Here is a 19438-nt window from a genome sequence, read left to right as displayed (position 1 = left end):
TTAAAAAGAAAAAAAGAAAGTGGATGGGATGAATTCACCCATAAAATGGAAGCAGGTAATGGAATGGATTAGAAACCAGAGTCCAACAATATGTTGTTTAGAAGAGACACACTTGAAACAGAAAGACATTCAGAGTTAAAATAAAGTGCTGGAACAGAATCTAATATGCTTTAGCTGAACTAAAAAAAGGAAGGTGTAGCAATCATGATCTCAGGCAAAGCAAAAGTAGAAATAGACCTAGGTAAAAGAGAAAACCAGGGAAACTACATTTTGCTAAAGTTACCCTGGGTAAGTCACTTAACCCTGTTCGCCTCAGTGCCTCATCTGTAAAATGAGCTGGAGAAGGAAATGACAAACCACTGTAGTATCTTTGCCAAGAAAACTCCAAATGGGGTCACAGAGCTGGACATGACTGAAAAATGATTTAATACAACCCCATGGACAATGAAGTAATATAAAAAAATTCTACAGTAAATTTCTTTGGTTGATAAAGCCTCATTTTTTCAAATATTTACTGGGTATAGAACTGAATCAAAATTATAAAAATGAGAGCCATTCCTCAATTGATAATTGGTCAAAGGATATGAACAGGCAGTTTTCAGAGGAAGAAATCAAAACTATCTATAATCATATGAAAAAATGCTCTAAATCACTATTGATTAGAGAGAGGCAAATTAAAACAATTCTGAGGTACCACCTCACACCTATCAGACATGATCAATGCTGGAGGGGATGAAGGAAAAATAGGTATATTAACGAACCATTGCTGGAGTAGTAAACTGGCCCACTCATTCTTGAGAATAGTTTGGAACTAAGCCCAAAGGGCTATAAAATTGTGTGTACTCTTTGACTCAGCAATACTATTGCTAGGTCTGTACCCTAGAGAGATGAAAGAAGAAAGGAAAAGTACCTATATTATACAAAATATTTATTGTTGTTTGTTGTTTGGTTGTTTTCAATCATGTCTGACTCGTTGTGATCCATTAGGGGTTTCTTTGGCAAAGATACTGGAATGGTTTGCCATTTCCTTCTCCAGATCATTTTACAGATAAGGAGACTGAGGCAAACAGGGTTGAGTGACTTACTCAGGGTCACACAACTACTAATTGTCTGAAGCCAGATTTAAAATCAGCAAGATGAGTCTTTCTGACTTCAGATCTGGTACTCTCTCCAGTGTGCCACCCAGCTGCAATAAATATTTATAGCAGCTCTTTTGTGGTGGGAATTGAAATTGAGGGGTTGCTTATCAATTGGGCAATGACTGAACAAGCTGTGGCTTATAATTGTGATGGAATACTATTGTGCTGTGGGAAATGAATGAGGGGGGTTGGTTTCAGAAAAAAGTCCCTATTATGAATTGATGTGAAATGAGATGAACTGGAAGATCATTGCACACAGCAACAGAAATGATTATGATCAACTGTGAAAGACCTGACTACTCTGATCAATACGGTGATCCAAGACAATTCCAGAGGACTAATGATAAAATGCGATCCACTGGAGAACTTAGGAACTCTGAGTGTAAATTGAAGTATAGTTTTCTCACTTGATTCTTCTTGTTTTTTTTTCCAAAAAATATAGATAATGTAGAAATGTTTTACATGATTTCATATGTATAATTGATATGTTGCTTGCCTTCTCAGTGGGAGGGGGAGGGGGGAAGGAGAGAGAGAATTTGGAAGTCAGAATTTAAAAGAAAAGGATGTCAAAATAAGTAAATAATAAATTTTTTTTAAATACATTTAAAATAATGCTAGAGATACAGGTTTATCAAAGAAAGGAATACGGTCTCTTAGTTTTTATCCTTTTGGGTGGAGGATTGTAGTTTATTGATAGATAAAGCAGACAAACCCACTTAACTCATAAATCATCATAAAGTATATTTCTTCCCAACAAATAGCAGCACAGTTTAATAGTATGATGGGACTAATTACAAATCCTGGAGAATTACCATTTGTTAAAAGAAAGAGGAAGACTACCAATATTGTTCATTGTCTGGGCCATAGTTTCATTACTATTTAACCTATTCATTTACACAGATGTGGGGCATTGTATATATATTCTTTTGGTTCCACTTCCTTCATTCTGGGTCATGCAATATCAAAAGTTTTCCAATTATTTCTTTGAATTTTCATATTTGTTGTTCCTTGCCTCATGGCTCTTTGGTAGTATGAGCCTAGTAGTGGGATTGCTTGGTCAAAGATAATGGCAACTTTTCTTACCATAATTCCATAGTGAAAGATCTAGACATTTGAAGGAAAATTAGGCATGAATATAAGTCCTGTTCCATTAACCCATAATCCCAGTATCTAGAAGTCCCCTCCTAGTTCCACAAATGACTCCATCTACCTCTTCATAATTTTAACTTGCTTTTTTTCAGGCACAATAGTCAGGAAAAAAAATTAATTACTTATAAAAAGTGATCATTTCCATTTTCCAGGTGAGGAAACTGAGACTAAGAGAAATTAAGTGACTTTCTCAGGGTCATACAGTAAGTGAAGCAGGATTTTAATCCAGGTATTCTGCTCTCAGGTTGATAACTTTATTCATTTTGCAATATTTTTTATTTCCTCCCCTGAGGAAATCTAGGAATCCGAGAGGTGCAGAAATTTGGTTGATAGTCAATGGAAGTAGAAACAGAATTGATAATTATGTTTCATGAAACTGGCTCTTCACCTAAGCAAAAAGAGGAAATCAATTTTGGGGGTTGGCAATGGAGATATGATCTAGTAGTGATGAAAGACTTCCAGATATTTGAACTGGGACTAGGTTTCTAGTAAAAACAGGGCAACTGATTAATTCTTAAATTGATTCGATGATTTCATTCTTCAAAAGCCTATGAAGAAAAGGTTATGAATACTTTTGAGGGCAATTAGTGTTCTATACCTGATCCCGACCAATTAGTAGGGAAAAAAATTGCTAAACTACAGATAGTGGTGGGAGCTTTGGTAGGAAGGAACTATACTATCTTAGAGGAAAAATGTGATAGAGGTTATATCAAAGTCTGATGTATTACCCTAAGTTCTGGGAAAGCCTATTTCACAGTTTATGGAAAGGACAGATTAAAAATCAATGGCTTAAATTTCTGCAGAGAAAGTTTATCAAGACTCCCAAGACTAAATTCTAAGAACAGAACACAAATTATTCTAGAAAGGAAAAAGGGACTTGTATTGAAATTCATCAGTCAATTCATTGTTTTTATAAGACATATGCAGGAGTTGGAAACCTGGGTAAATCTCTGAAGGTGAATGCAAAAAAGTGGCACAGTCCTCTAAGAATGTGAAGAATGCTAAAGCAGAAAATGAGCTGAGTCTGATGATGCTAGTACAATAGGAAATAAGGCTTTAAGCAAAAGCACTAGGTTCAAGGCAAAAAGCACGATCAAACAATGATAGGACTTCTACCTGGGACAAATTAAGTAACATCGGATGTACAGAAGGAAGACAGCTACAAAAGTCAGGTTTGTTTCTCTTTTTTCTCTAACAAGGAGAATAATCTTCAGATATGTTTTGTTTGTCCCAAAGGGCAGAAATGCAGAGAAAACTGCTTTAGATATCATGTAAAGAAGACTTTCCTATATTAGTGTTGTTCAGTACATGTCCAACACTTTGTGACTGTATTTGGGGTTTTCTTGGCAATGATACTAGAGTGGTTTGGCATTTCCTTCTCCAGCTTACTTTATGGATGAGGGAACTTGAGGTAAACTGGGGGTGGGTGGCGTAACTTGCCTGGGTCACAGGCTGGTTTGAGGCTGAATTTGAACTCATAAGGATGACGGATTCCAAGCCCAGTGCACCACCCACTGCACCACCTAGCTGCTGTTCTGAATATTAGGTCTAGGGTTTTCTGTAGTTTGCATGGACTACCTAGATAGGTAGTAGGTTTCTCTTCCTGGAGGTGTTCAAGTGAAGACTTGATGACACTTGTTGAGAATGTTTAGAGGGGACTTTGGTCAGGTATGGGTTGGACCATGAGGTTTTATAATTTCTTTTCAGTGCTTATTGTGATTCTGAGAAATGTGGACAAAAATGAAAAAATGAGATAAGTCACTTATAAACTACCTGCAAGGGTGCTAAAAGAACTTGTAGCATAAATATTGGATCATGTTAGACATTTTTGAGATGCTGTGGAGTATAAGGGAAAGGTGCTACAAAAACAAAGATAGGTAAACATTGTTTCAAAAAGGGGAAGAACCTTAACTTCAGTTCTTGGCAAAATTCTATAATTTATCTAAAATGGGTAGATTTTAAACTTCAGCACAGGAAACATTGATTATCACTAGCCAATATGCACTCATCAAGAACAAGTCATAAAAAAAAAATTGAAAAAAAACCCCAACAGGTCATGCTAGACTAACATTATTTTTCTTTTGACCTGTTTGTTAGGTTGGTAGATAAAAGGAACCCCACAAAAGATAATAGACCTGAATCTTAGCAAATCATTTAAGGTCATAGGGATCACAGATTTGAAACTGGAGGACTTCAGAAGCCATCTAATCTAATCTATGGCTTCTTAAACTTTCCTGTTCATGACCCCTTTCCACCTGAGAAATTTTTGCATGACCAAAAATAGGTATACATAACCTTTTTAATTAATTTTTTTTTTTTTTGCGGGGCAATGGAGGTTAAGTGACTTGCCCAGGTCACACAGCTAGTAAGTGTCAAGTGTCTGAGGCTGGATTTGAACTCAGGAACTCCTGAATCCAGGGCCGGTGCTTTATCCACTGCGCCACCTAGCTGCCCCTACATAACCTTTAATGTTGCCAATTTTGGGGGAACCGTCACATTCAGTTATGCAACCCCATATGGGGGTCATGGCCCATAGTTTAAAAGTTCTGATCTAATCACCTCATTTCGAAGATGAGGAAATTGAGTCCCTGGGAGGTTAATTGATTTGCCCAAGGTCATATAGGTAATATCAGAGATGTAATTTGTAGCCCTCTGACTCCATATCCAATACTCTCTTTTTCACAATTAGTAAACATTTATTAAGCACCTATTATGTATGAGGCACGGTTCTAACATACTGGGCATACAAAGAAAGGTAAGAGTCTCTGCTCTCGAAAAGCTCATCTAATGGGGGAGACATGAAAAACAACTACACACAGGCAAAGTTATTTACAATATGGATCAGATAAAATCAATAGAGGATGGACAACTAGGTTTAAGAGGGATTAATTAGGAAAAGCTTCCTGCAGAAGGTGGGATTTTAGCTGGGATTTCAAGGAAGCCAGAGTGGAGATGAGGAGGAGAGCATTCCAGGGCATGAAAAACAGCCCGAGAAAATGCCTGGAATTAGAAGATGGAGTGGGCCCTACACAATTGTGCAGTAACTGCTGGCCTGATAAACAAATAGATGAGGGAATGCCTGTTATCTAGATCTGATGTTCCATTGATTGAAAAACATGAAGAGCTCCTTCAGCATATGTATTTTGGCAGGTACTGCAAAAGGATAATGGATAGGCACCCAATGAGTTTTTACTGACTTGAACAGATACCTTTGTTTTCTAAGTTTTGAGTTTATATGATTTTTCTGTGAGGCAATTGGGGTTAAGTGACTTGCCAGGTCACACAGCTAGTAAGTGTCAAGTGTCTGGTGTCGGATTTGAACTCAGGTCCTCCTGACTCCAGGGTTGGTGCTCTACTATCCATTGTGCCACCTAGCTGCCCTGGAGTTTATATGATTTTATGAAATTATTTTTTCAGCATAATCATCTCATTTCATGTATTATATTTCAAATTATTTCTTATGGTAAGCTTGTAGTATAGCTACCCAAGTATTAATGCCTTTATTTTGCAGATTAGTAAAATGAGATCTCAGAGGTTAAATAACTTGTTATAGTCATACAACTAATAAATTATCAATACTTTGAACTCAGATCACTTGACTTAAAAATTCATCCTGCTTCCTATCATTTGGGAATATGCTAGAAGTATCAAGTCAGCAAGTAATAATTTCTTATGTATACATAATGTTGGAAGTCTTATCACTGTTCTTGTGCTTGTCAGGAAATTAACAGGTGGTTTAGACTCTTAGAAAAGCAATTGAATTTACAGTAATGTTTTGATTTTGGACAAGTCTTGAAAATTATTTTCTGTTGTCTGAAGTCAGACTGTGGTAGCAGTTCCCCTGGGAGTACTGTTTCACATCTCTGAATTATTTATTCCAATGCTTCCTTTCATTGGCATGGGTGACTAAGACTTGACTAAACTTCCGTTCTTCCCCTTTCTGGTTATTGGCCATCTTATTTTCATTGCCCCTTGTTTTGCTTAAAGACGATACCCAGTTTTGTGTTTCATATGGTACCTTGAATGTTGGATATCCACAAATAATAAATATTGATAATAGCCACATTTGGCCACTAAAAATACTATGAGGACACCAACTTTGTTTCTTTTGCAACCTCAGACTCACTCTTAATTCTTCATTCTCACCCAGCCAGCCCCATATCTAACTAGTTGGCAATTCTTCCAGTTTCTCCTTTCAATCACATATCTTGCACCTGTCACCTTCTCTCCATAACTCAAGCCCTTATCACCTCTCACTTGATAAGAGTCAGCCTCTGCTTTACTCTTGATTTCCAGGCTCCTCCCTTGTCATCCTTCATGTCAGCAGTATCAAACTCAAATAGAAACGGGACCAGCTACTCTGTATGTAAGGATTTCTGTGAGCCACATATTGACTTAGTTTTTTTTTAAATGTATACTATCTATGTTTTATTATATTTTCATTTATTTTGTTAATTATTTCCCAATCACATTTAATGTGGTTCACGTTGCTCGAAGAGACTGTAATGCACAATACCCCTGCTCATGCGATTACCAGAATGATCTCTAGCACAAGCTTGACTTTGGCCACTCCTGTCTGTGCTCAGGAACCTTGAGTGACTTTCTATTGTCTCTAGGATGAGAGACAGACTACTCTTTTTGGTATTTCACTGTCTTCACAGTCTCAATTAGTTCTATTTCTCCAGGTTTATTACACATAAGTCTCCTTCATTAGCAAAATGCTTAGCATTAAATACTTAATAAATGTTGTTGTTTTTTAAATTTTTTTTTTTAGTGAGGTAATTGGGGTTAAGTGACTTGCCCAGGGTCACACAGCTAGTTAAGTGTTAAGTGTCTGAGGCTTGATTTGAACTCAGGTCCTCCTGATTCCAGGGCCGGTGCTCTATCCACTGCACCACCTAGCTGCCCCAATAAATATTGTTTTTTTTTAAAAAATATATTGATTTGTTCTGCATTTCAGCCAAACTGACCTACTTAGCTGTTCTTTGAACTTGGCATCTCCTCTCCTAGCTCCTTCCCTTTGTATACTCTGTCTTCTCTGTCTGCAATTCATTCCCTCCCCATCTCTGTCTTATAGACTCTCTAGTCTGCTTCAAGGCTCATGCTACCTCCCAGGCTTTACTAAACTCCCAAGTTTTTAGTGCTTTTTCTCTCCTCAAATTATTATAGATATATATCCTTACCTTTTTGCATGTTGTGTGCCCCAGTGGAATCTCAGCTCCTTAAGAGGAAAGACATTAATTTTTGTATTCCTACTGCCCAGCACATAATAGACTACATGCTAGGTAATACATGATAAAAGCACATATATGATTGTTCAATTGCCCCATTAAATTACATATTTATTATCACTCCCCTTGCAGTCTGGGTTGTGACTTAACAGCTAGTAAGTATCTAAGGCTGGATTAGAACTCAGGCTCTCCTGTATCCAAGGTAGGTGCTCCATCTACTTCGCCAACTAGCAACTCCTAAACTATCTTCGTAATGTATATCTATATAACTGTCAATAATACATAGTTATAGGCAGATCTTAATGTTTATAAGCAAGGTGCATAGGTGCTTGTGGGCAGCTAGGTGGCTCAATAGATAGAGTGCCAGGTCTGGAGTCAGGAATACTCATCTTCCTGAATTCAAAATTGGCTTCAGACACCAGCTGTGTGACCCTAGGCAAGTTACTTAACCCTCTTTGCCTCAGTTTCATCGGCTGTAAAATGAGTTGGAGAAGGAAATGGCAAACCACTGCAGTTTCTCTGCCAAGAAAACCCCCAAATGAAGTCACAGAGTCAGATATGTATGAAAAACGATTGAACAACAACATAGGTCCTTATACCTCAAAATTGATTAAAAAAAAAAAAACTGGTCTCCTTTATCATTTAGCATTGTCTTTAGATGAATATACCCATCCCAGCCAAACAAAGGCACTGATAGAAGAATTATAGATGTCCCATAAATGGGGCCACTAGAGCAAAATTTTAATTAGAATAGAACTCATCACAGTGTTCTTATTTGTATCAAACTGGTCTCTTACATAACTTTCACACATTGCAGCCTTCGTAGTTTTTTTTTATTAGTTCAGTTTATTAAGTGAAAACATTTCAATGTGGCTTCTGTAAATCATATCTTTGATATTTCCTGTGCAAATATTTTATATCAGTTATATAATCATTGGAGCAGAAGAGGTGACTTTGAGAATAAGCAGGTTTGAGTAGCTGCAAGGGTTTAGTCTGGTAAGCTTCTTCTGCCATTAGTATTATTAAATTGACAGTCTGCTTTTCCCAGATAAAAAGACATTTCCATTTCCAGCATTGTTCTATTCTACTTAAGCTCTGTTGTCTTATTAGCATACCCTTGCTGATAGTTTCAGTTTAGATCAAGGTGCTAAGGAGGCTGCCGTACCGTTTAATAGTTGTTACCTAGTTTTCTTGTATTTCCTAGTCAATGACTGAACTCTTAAGACTGACCAGGTCATGTTTGGTTAAATGGGAGATTGGACAAAAAAATTTGGATGGATTAGCACTTCATCCACTGCACCACATGGGTACCCATTTCCTACATCTTTGGATGTGGGTATGTATTTTCTTCATAAGTAAAGTGAGATATTGGGATAAAGGATCTCTATAGGTGGTACAGTGGATGGAGCACTGGACCTACAGTCAGGAATACCTGAGTTCAAAGCTGTCATTAGATACTTACTAGCTGTGTGACACCGGGAAAGTCACTTAACCCTCCCTGTTTGTCAGTTTCCTCAACTGTAAAATGAGCTGGAGAAGAAAATGTTACACCACTCCAGTATCTCTGCCAAGAAAACCCCAAATAGGTTCACAAAGAGTTGTACATGACTGAATAGCAACAAAGTACCTTTCAACTCTAAGTGTTAGTTTGCTTGTTTTGTAATGTAATGAAATTCTCATTTGTAAGGGCCTAGTCTTCCCAACAAGATTGTAAATTCTTGGAGGGCAGGAACTTATATACCACACATTTCCTTCATGTTCTAAGAAATAAATGCAGTGCTGTCTACATAACAGACAATAAATGTTTGCTGATTGAGAGAAGAGTTCGTGGAAATCAGTTCATGTTTGCAGCGTTCTTGTGGGTACAAGAGTGGGGTACTTGGGATTTATAGAATCAGTGGGATAGTATGCAACATGTAACGGGTTGGGCATTTGTAAAGTTTTGCTTGGTGGGAGGGAACCTAGTATTTAAATTTATACTATTTAGCACATAGCCTAAAAAAATGATCTTATTCTTCAGTACCTGAGAGCTCAAATAAAATTAAATAAGTGGATGGATCAGTAAGAATTTTAATTAACTGTTTCTTCTCCTATCCCCACTTTGGTTTCCTTAATTCCTTGTATTCATTCTGTCTTTTTTTTTGTTTCCCTAGGTTTCACTTTCTTTTTGTGTCTCTGCTCTTGTCTTTTTCAATTTCCCCTCTCTCCTTGCGGCTTATATTAAAATGCATGACTTTGAAGCATACTTTGTAATTATCTGATCTAATACTTCCTATCCACTTTGGAATAGTACCTCATTAGATTTTCATGGATATTGCTATTTTTTGGCAGGCTGACTGTCTTTGGCAGTAGAGTGCTTGACTTTCCTCTTAAGCCAATTGATGTGGGGGAGTAATGGAGAGGAAGGGGGAGCAGGCATGGTGGTAGAGAGCTAGGTAAGGTAGGTAATGAGGGGTTGGCATTGGAAAGCGTGGGTGGTGTAGTGAAGAAATCTGACATGTGTAATTTTCAAAAATAATTCTCTGCAAACCTGAAGCAATTTTCTAATTTCTTTCAAAGAATGGGATTATTTTGATACCTTTCCCCTCATGTAGTCAATGATCTTCCACTTTATTTGTAAGCAAGGTCTTGAGGTTCATGTGCAGAATACAGACTCCTTATTTTTGTCATTTCCTCCTCAGTTTTGTCATTTCCTTTCATTTATATGAATAAATTCAGAGTTTACATGAAAGTATAAAAACTGAAAGAGTAGCACAAAATAGTCTAAATCCCAGAAAAGCTCTGTTTAAATGCTGAATTCCTCCCAGCATCCTTTTCAGATGTTTTGCAAAGTTCTTTACAAATGGTTTATTGACAAAGACTAAGACTGCATTGTTTGAGTCAGGCCTGCTTGTATTAAATTGGATGAGGGACTGCCAGTGTTCCCAAGAGTTGATAAGAAAATAGAATCAATTGTCAGTAAAATTCAAGGTTCTGTTATACAAATAACAGAGCAGATAAATCCTTATGCTTGATGAAGCTGTACTTTCTGTTATGATTAGAGCAACATTTGTTATACAAAAGTCTTGAAATTAAGGGTTCTATTTAAGTTAATTCTGTGAGTTGTATAAATTCCAAAGAAAGAAAAAAAAGCAGATTAGACATAATTTTCTTTTCTTTTATGAGAAACTCAGACAACATTATCTCACTGAACAGGCTGAAACTGGAAATTACATTTTTTTTGTTATCTATTTAAAAATATTTACAATTCATTTAGTACAAATTAACAGTATCAGTCCTTTTCTGCTGTTCCTATCTCCACTGCTGGTATACTGGGCAATACTATACTATCTAGGGTACCACTTCAGTTCTCCGACCCTCCACTTCTGTTATTGTGGCAGCGGCTAAATCGTTTCTGATACTGACTGCTTCCTCAGTACTTAAATTCTTTCTTTCTTTCTCTCTTTCTCTCTTCTTACAGTATTTTTTTTCTTTGACCTGGAAGCTCTAGGTGTCTGAGAGTTTCATTTTAAGGATCCTTTTAGGAGGTGATCAATGGATTCTTTCAACTTCTATCTGCCCTCTGGTTCTAAGTGGTATGGGCAATTTTAAGATTTCTTGAAATACACACTCACATATAGAGCTCTTTTTTGGTCGTGGTTTTCAGGTCTTCCACTGAATCTTAAACTCTCTCTTCTTGATTCGTCTTCCTGGTCAGGTTTTTTTTTTTGGGGGGGTTTGTTTTTGCTGGAAATATGAGATGTTTCACATTTTCTATTCTTTTAGTTTCTTGAGTTTGTTTTGATATTACTTAATGTCTGATGGAATCATTAGCTTCTTTTTGGTCAGTTGTACTTTTCAGGGAGTTATTTTCCTTGGATAAGGTTTTGTACCTTTTGTTCTTAGCTGTTATTCTCTTATAATATCTTCCTTTAGTAGCTCTAATTTTTTCGCCCATTTTAATTCTCTATACCTAGTAGGGAACCGCTATATATTGGATCGAATGCTGGGCCTGGAATCAGGAAGACCTGAATTCAACAAGACCTCAGATGCTTACTAGCTGTGTGACCCTGGGAAAATCACTTACTCTGTTTACTTGTTTCCTCATCTATAGAATGAGCTAGAGGAGGAAATGGCAAACCACTGTAGTATCTTTCGAAGGAAACCCTACCTATATGGAGTAATGAAGAGTCAGAAACGAGCTGAAAGACTGAACAACAATACCTTAGTAGATACAATCTTTGAGATGCTGTGACTAAAACAATTCAAATGGTAGCCAGCATTTTGTTAATTGGCCTTTTAAAAAATTTAACTTGATTAGTTTTCAGATGAGAAATATACAACCCATTTTCAGACTCAGGTCTTTTAATGAGGTGGCGAACCAAATAAGAATTTTTGTTAACTAGCATCACTTTTCAGAGTTCAGGGTTACGTTGTCATAATGAGGGAAGTGTGCCTGTTTCTTGCTATGTTTCTTTCATGAGCAGTCACACCAGTGTGATATTAACAAGATGTTGGAAACAGATAGACATTTCTCCCCACCCCAGTGCAACAGTAGCAAACTAAACATTGGTTATAGCTCGGATGATAGAAATTAGAGGTGGTCTTGCTCCACTTTTCCTCCCTGATAAGACAACCGTGTAAGGCAAAAAGTCAAGGTAGAAAGTCAGTACCCAGGAATGTGAAGGGATAAAGACAAGTGGGATGGGGCAGCTTTTCCCAGTCATTGCTGTTGGGAGAGTGGCTGAAAGAAAGCTATAGGGGCAGCTAGATGGCGCAGTGGATAGAGCACCGGCCTTGGATTCAGGAGTACCTGAGTTCAAATCCGGCCTCAGACACTTAACACTTACTAGCTGTGTGACCCTGGGCAAGTCACTTAACCCCCATTGCCTTACTAAAAAAAAAAAAAAAAGAAAGCTATAAAAAGCATTATCAAGGCACTTGCTTTTGTTGGTAATCTCTGTTAGACTGATGAGCCAGAGCTATTGCTGTGTCTTTGAGATGCCATTTATAAGTGGTATATTCCCATTCCTATATTTCCTCTTTGGCAAGTGATTGTATATTCCTAGGCTTTAAATCCCTTTCTGTGTATGTCTGGGTAATAGAGGCCTCTGAGAAAAGACTCCACTTCCTTTTGCCAGTAAGTACTGGGAGGTGAATTGGTGAAGTAGCTGATCAAAACAGGAATTAACACTTTGATGCTGTGTGACCCAGAGCATGTTTAAAGTAAATATGTCTTTTCTTTTTCTCCCCTCCACAGTAGAGATTAGCACTCAGGAGAAGAGTTAGTCCCTATATAGTTAATGCTAGAGAAGATTTCTTCTTTTGTCCTACTGCTTAGGAAGAGATGAAGAGAAAGTGCTTTGTACACTTCAAAGTGCTACCATATAAGTATGAATAGTTTGGTAATAAGCATTTTCAGACAGGATGGAAGAAATGAACCCAAAAGAAAAAACAGTAAGAAAAAAGTCTCTGAGGAGTCAGTGTGATTCTAGTAACGTCATTGGCCAATTAAAACTAATATATAATGGAGTTGTTATGTATGTAGAAAGTGAAATTTTTTGGGGGCTTCTTCTTTAAGAGCCAGAAAAAAAATGCTATTAGGACGAGTAGGGAATACAAAAACAGTCTAGGTTCCCCCTGATTCTATGCGATACAAAGCATTGTTTGAGTACAAGAGAAGATGGCATTGTTGCAAGTAGGCCACTGGAGGGCATCTAAGAGCCAGGGACAGGTGTTGAGCAGGCTGGAAACAGTTCCCCGAGATGACGAAGGAGTCCCAGGTTCAGATTGGGTTCTTAGAAGCCAAAGGAGACAGTACAGGGATATGATACAGAAAGAGAAGCCAAGTCAAGGCTTTTTGAAACACTAAGGACCATAGGGGCAGGAGCAGGAGTCACAGGTTTAAAGAAGTCCTGAACCAGCATCAGGAACAGAGGGCATTACTAGAGAGTTTGGAAACAGCCAGATCCAGGGCCAATGTCCAGACCTGGCGTCAGCACGATTGACGTGTTCAGCTTACAGAGAATGAGTTAGGGCAATGTAATTGAGAAAAATTGTTCTAATAAGATCTAAAGAAGCAGTAGGAGTTTGTTGACTCTCTGCAATTGGGATTTAAAGGGCCCTTATTCTAAGTTCAGTGGCATAAGCCAAAAGACCACCAATATTTGTTGTATTGGATCGAAATATTCACTTGGTCTCCACTTAGCTTTCTAGCTTTATCTCCTGCTATTTTCATTCACGTACCAGGCCAACTGGATCAACCACTATTTCTTAAGTATGTTTCATTCTTTTCATGCCTTGTTGCTGTACTCCATTCCTTTCTGACCTTTCTTACCCTACTCCACCCGAGTTGTGTCTCTCTTTTTTTTTCATATTGATCTTCAATATCTAGCTTCATTGTCATTTCATTCTAGCCATGTAACCTTGGGCAGATCATATAAATTCTCTGGGACTCAGTTTTCTCATCTGTAAGATGTAGAGGTTGGACTAAATAATCTCCAAAGTGCCTTCCTATTTGAAATCTGTGATCCTACCATTTAGTGACATGTAAACTCTTTCCCAGAATGGCATAGACTCCATCCCCTCTCAGGATTTCAGAGGGGCCACCCTGAGATTTTTTTTTTTTTTTAGTGAGGCAGTTGGGGTTAAGTGACTTGCCCAGGGTCACACAGCTAGTAAGTGTTAAGTGTCTGAGGCCGGATTTGAACTCAGGTACTCCTGACTCCAGGGCTGGTGCTCTATCCACTGCGCCATCTAGCTGCCTCCACCCTGAGATGTTGAGGCTCTTTCATCCAATTCACAAAATTGAGCACCCATTGGCTTGTATTTGCCTTATTTTATGGGGGTCTGGTAGCATCATTTTTTCATTTAACCCCTTAACATCAGGTAAGTTTTACAAAGTACATTTACTTCAAAGATACAGTAAGAACAAATGTATACAGACATTCCCGCCCCCCTCTACCTCCAGGGTATACCAGTTTGGTCTGGAGAATAGAGTTAAAATTTAGCACAAGGCATCAGTCTCACCGAGTTCTTGTCCAAAGGTGGCATCATTGCCAAGTGAGTTTTTCTGCTGGGCTGGGATCCCAAAGGCCACTCCTGAAGATTACTCCTTGTTTGTAAGGTCATCAATGCTGTGCTGACAAGAAATCCTGTCCTGGAATTATGGGACACCAGGATACCCTACAGACCCCTTGAACTCACAAAGTTGAGGAGGCTCCACTCAGTTCACCTAGAATGGACAACAAGCATGAAGGCCAAGAACCGAAACCCATTTCTTGGAGGCCATGGCCTCAGAAAGAATGAAAGTCCAGAAAGACTCACATGGTCTCTTAATAGGTATCTTGAGAGAAAGGGTTATTGAATTCCCCTAGAAATGAATGAAACAGACAGCCAAAGCTGACTCAGGCCTTTTTGATGGCGCTTACAGTTCTGGATGTGCAGCCAATTTAAAAACAAAAACAAAAACTTGTAGCTACATGTTTAGTCATCTGGAGCCATTTACAAAATGTACATGTGCTTCACAGTCTCTTCTGGGGATTTACACTTGCCAGTTCTCCACGCTGGGAGTTCTTGCATCAACTGAGCAAGCCAAGTGGGCCTCTCTCCATGTGCCAGATCCCCACTAAAATTTTTCCCTCCATGCTGCTTTTCCCCTCCCCAAAGTGTTATCTTTAACTTTGAATTACTATGTAACATGTATTTCTCCTACTGTTGTGTCACATTCTTATTTGTGAGCTTCTTAAGGCCAGAAAATGTGTCTTATTTATATATTTATTCCCCCAAAACATGGATTCTATATTGTTTGGAAATGGGGCTCTCTGAGCCTTAGTTTCTTCACCTGTAAGATCAGGGGGTTGGACTTGATCTCTGAGATTCCTTCTGGTCCCAAACCTATAGTGATGAGTTGACTATGATCCTCTTGTTACAACTTAGGTGGACCAGGAAAATGTTGGTGGCCTTGCCACTAATGGAGACATTTGGAAGATAGGTGGGCTTTGGGGAAAAGATGAGTGCTGTTTTGGACATGTGGAATTAGAGATGCCCATGGTTTCTGTTGGGTAGGAAACTTCTTCTGCCAATGTAGACCACCAATTCATTTCTGACTTTTAGTTTTAGAAAGTTGCCATGGTCACACAGCTATTATATGTCAGTCAGGACTTGATCCCAGACCTTGACTCAAAGACTGACTTTTTATTCACTATTCCCTGGTGCCAGACTTATATGTAGTTCAGTCATTCACCAGGCTTATGTAAGAAGTGCCTAGAGGTGAGAAGACAAGGACAGAAGTGAAACAATATCTGCCGTTGGAGTTTATGTTCTACTGGAGTAAACAACATGTACCTGCATATACAAAATAAATACAAGGTGATGGGGAGAAAGAGGATACTAGAAACTAGGGGTATCAGTAAAGGCCTCATGTAGATGGTGGTTGAGCTTAATCTTGAAGGTGACTTGGGCTTCTATGAGGTAGTAGTGAGAATGGATTGCATTTCAGGCATTGGGTCATCTCGTGCAACTTCCTAGAGATGGTAATGAAGGTCTGTGTATGAGAAGCAGTAAGATGGTTAGGCCAGGGGGGTGGACAGTGGAAAGGTAGGTTGGGGGCAGGTTGTGTAAGGTTTTAAAGGCTAAACAAAGTGTTTCCTTTTGATCTTAGATAATAAGGAACCACTGGAGTTTACTGAGGAGGGGAATGAGTGACATAGTCAGATCTATGCTGTGGAGTAAGGATTGGAGTGGGGAGTCAACAGAGGCCAGTTAGAAGGCCCAGTGATAGCCCCAGTGAGAGGTGATTAGGGCCTGAACTAGGGTGGGGGTCGTGTGGTTGTAGTAATAAGTAAACCCATGAAAACAGATGAGGTTTTACCAGGTGAGAGAGTGTAGAGGGAGGAGAGAAGAAGACCCAGGACAGAGGCTTGGGTGGAGGTGGGGGTCCTAGAATTAGTGGGCATGATATGGATGATGAACCAGTAAAGGAAAACAAGGAGAGGTCAGGTAAGGTAGAAGGAAACCCAAGGGAAGGCAGTGTCACAAAGTGCCAGAGAGTGGAGAGCTGCTTGGGAGGCAGAAGGGTGGCGAGTTGTTTCAAATACTCAGAGATCAAGGAGGAAGGGGATTGAGAAAAGGGCATCAGATGCAGCAATTAAGTTCATGAACATTTGTCAGCATAGTGAAGAGGCAAGTGATAGGCTAAGTGAAAATCTAATTACTTTGTAGACAGAAGTCTTGGGTTTGAATTACAGCTCTGTGATTCTCCCCATGTGTTGTAGGACATATGATTTAACTGTTCAGAACCTCAAGTTCTTTCTCTGTGAAATGAGGAGATTGTTTAGCAGATGATTTCTCACATTTCTACCAGCTCTAAATTCCATACTAAATGTGTCCTAATAAGTCGATATGAAACAGGGAAAGTTAGAGATTGCTTTGGCTCGGAAAAGATAAAATAAGAGGGAGGTTGTGTTAGCAAGCAATCATCACAGCCAGTATCTAGCAGCTTTTGTGAAACCTTAGCTCTGTGTTTCTAACCTAAGGATTCTTAACTGAGGGTCCATGAACTTGTTTTTTAAAATATTTTTGATAACTTTCAGTATAATCCTCTGCCTTTTTCTTTATACATTTAAAAATATTCTGACAATAGGGATCTATAAGCCTCAGTAGGCTCTCAGAAAGGTCCATGCCACAACAAAGGTTTTAAGTACTCTTTCTCTAACCCTGTCTGAATTTGGCATGCCTAAGTCATTGAATATTTAATGGGAGTTTATTATTTTGATTAGTGGGGCAGCTAGGTGGCACAGTGGATAGAGCACTGGCCCTGGAGTCAGGAGGAGCTGAGTTCAAATGTAACCTCAGATACTATCTATGTGACCCTGGCTGAGTCCCTTAACCCCAATTGCCTTAAACAGCCTTGGGCCATCTCCAGTTGTCCTTGTAATATATCTTGCCATTGGACCCAGATGGCTTTGGAGGAGAGAGTGAGGGTGGTGACTTTGCATAGCCCTCCCTCACTTAAATCCAGTTCGTTGCAAGTCATGACATCTGTCATGGTCCTCTTCAAGAACTAAGGACAAACAACTCCACTCCACTCATTATTTTGATTAGTATTGTGCATATAATTTGGATTATACTTAAGATAAACTTTCCACCTCAATTAGGGTTTTTACAGTAGAAAATCCAGCACAAAATTTGGGGTGGTTTTGTATTTTGGGGCCAAGCAAGATTTTCTTTGGCACATATACTTATAATACCGGTCATACAATAGTAATGTTGTGACTTTGGGATGACGCTGAGGGTCCTCCGGCAACCCAAAGAAGAACTTTAAGCTCAAAGTTGAGATTGCAATAATGATTATTCATCTTTTAATATTCTAGGTTTCTTGCACTGACACCCTGGAGAGTGTATCACCTGATTTCAGTCATGATACTTGGGCGTGTAATTTTGCAGATAATAAAAGATATGGTATTATCTAGAATGAAAGGTAAGGAAGCTTGCCAATTTTGTTATTCTCTTAATTCTCAAGAAATCTTTCTCCAGGATTTACCTTTCTATGTCTGTCTTGGAATTAGCAGAATATATCTATTACCTTCCCCGTAGACATTGTTGATCCTGCAAAGAGGTTAACTGTGCTTAATATTTACTACTTTTATAGTTCAGGAGGTCACTTGTTTTTTAATAACTTTTTCCTCTCTTAAGTGAACTAATGAGTATAACAATCAAATATATATTTTACCCATATGCAAAAACTAGCCCATTACTAATGCATCACCCTCTGTGCTAATGAGCCTGCAAGTACTGGCCAAAGGTGGAAGAACATTTAAATCATGGTTTCAAAACAGTTAAGCACTTAATGAAAAAAATGATCATTTATTGAGTTTTAAAAGAATAAGTACATGAACAATCTAGTTAATGAAAATGTGAAAATGTTAGAAAATGTTAGAAAAAGTGAAATTATTGAAAATTGTTTAATAATTAAAAGACATCACCTAACTAATTTTAAAATGTATTTTTTAATTTAATATTTTAAAAATCCTGATTCTGACTTTCTCTGTACTCGAGGGAGTCCTACTTGCCAATTTGTAAATGAGCCAGCCAGATATGATACATGGATACAAGGCTATCCTGGGAAGAAAGCTATGTGTGTATTTTGTTTCTTATTAAATACTTGTAGTTAATAATTAGGAAAGAGTTTAGCTTGGGACATTTTCGCTGTAGTAAAATTGGAAAATTGTTGTGCTAAGCTCTCCTACTTAAATATTAAAAATGATTCAGCCAGATCTCTGTTACGGTTGAAAGAACAGTGTGTCTGTAGTCAGGGGCCCTAGATTTTGTATCCCTACCATTTTATTACCACCTTGAATTTGGACAAGGGTTTTAAGCTCTCTGAGTATCATTTTCCTCACCTATAAAGTGAGGCAACTGCACTGCTCCCCAAGGTACTTTCCATCTATAAATCCTTTGATCTTATGATTACTGCATGGTCCATCCATCATCCATCTTCCATCTTCAACATGGCCCCAAAGGATGTTTTGTGGAAATGCACTGCTATTCTGCCTGATGGCATAGAGGCAACATGGTATAGTAAGAAGGCCATTGGCCCTGAAGCTGACTTTAAATTTGAATTTTCATTTCCTAGATGTGTGACTTTGGGCAAATGACTTAACCTCTCGGGACCTCAGTTTCTTTAATCTATATGGTAAAGAGTTTGGAACAAATGATCTCTAAGATCCCTTCAGGGTTGAAATCCTCTGATCTTGAGTCACTTAATCCCTCCAAGCACCTTTCCTCATCTATAAAAGGGATATAATACTTAGACTTTCTACCTCACAGAGTTGTGAAGATCAATTCTAAATAGGAACGAGGCTGTTCACATTGAGTTTGATCTGCATTAAAAACTTTTTATCCACCATTTTCTTAAGCCTCAAAATCAACAAAACAATA

The 19438-nt window shown here is 38.4% G+C and overlaps 1 protein-coding gene across 1 annotated transcript in view; it reads left to right on the top strand.

The window, feature by feature from the left end:
- Positions 1-19438, top strand: part of RETREG1 (reticulophagy regulator 1) — a 166005-nt gene that overhangs the window by 22801 nt on the left and 123766 nt on the right. Inside the window, exon 2 of the mRNA XM_043982932.1 lies at positions 17872-17978. Within this exon, the coding sequence (XP_043838867.1) occupies positions 17872-17978 (107 nt within the window). The remainder of the gene's footprint in view (positions 1-17871; positions 17979-19438) is intronic.

The sequence above is a fragment of the Dromiciops gliroides genome, chromosome 1 (genome assembly GCF_019393635.1).
Source record: "Dromiciops gliroides isolate mDroGli1 chromosome 1, mDroGli1.pri, whole genome shotgun sequence".
In the NCBI taxonomy this organism is placed as follows: domain Eukaryota; kingdom Metazoa; phylum Chordata; class Mammalia; order Microbiotheria; family Microbiotheriidae; genus Dromiciops; species Dromiciops gliroides.
Note: the sequence above shows the minus strand (reverse complement) of the source record. Positions and strands in the feature narration are given on the sequence as shown.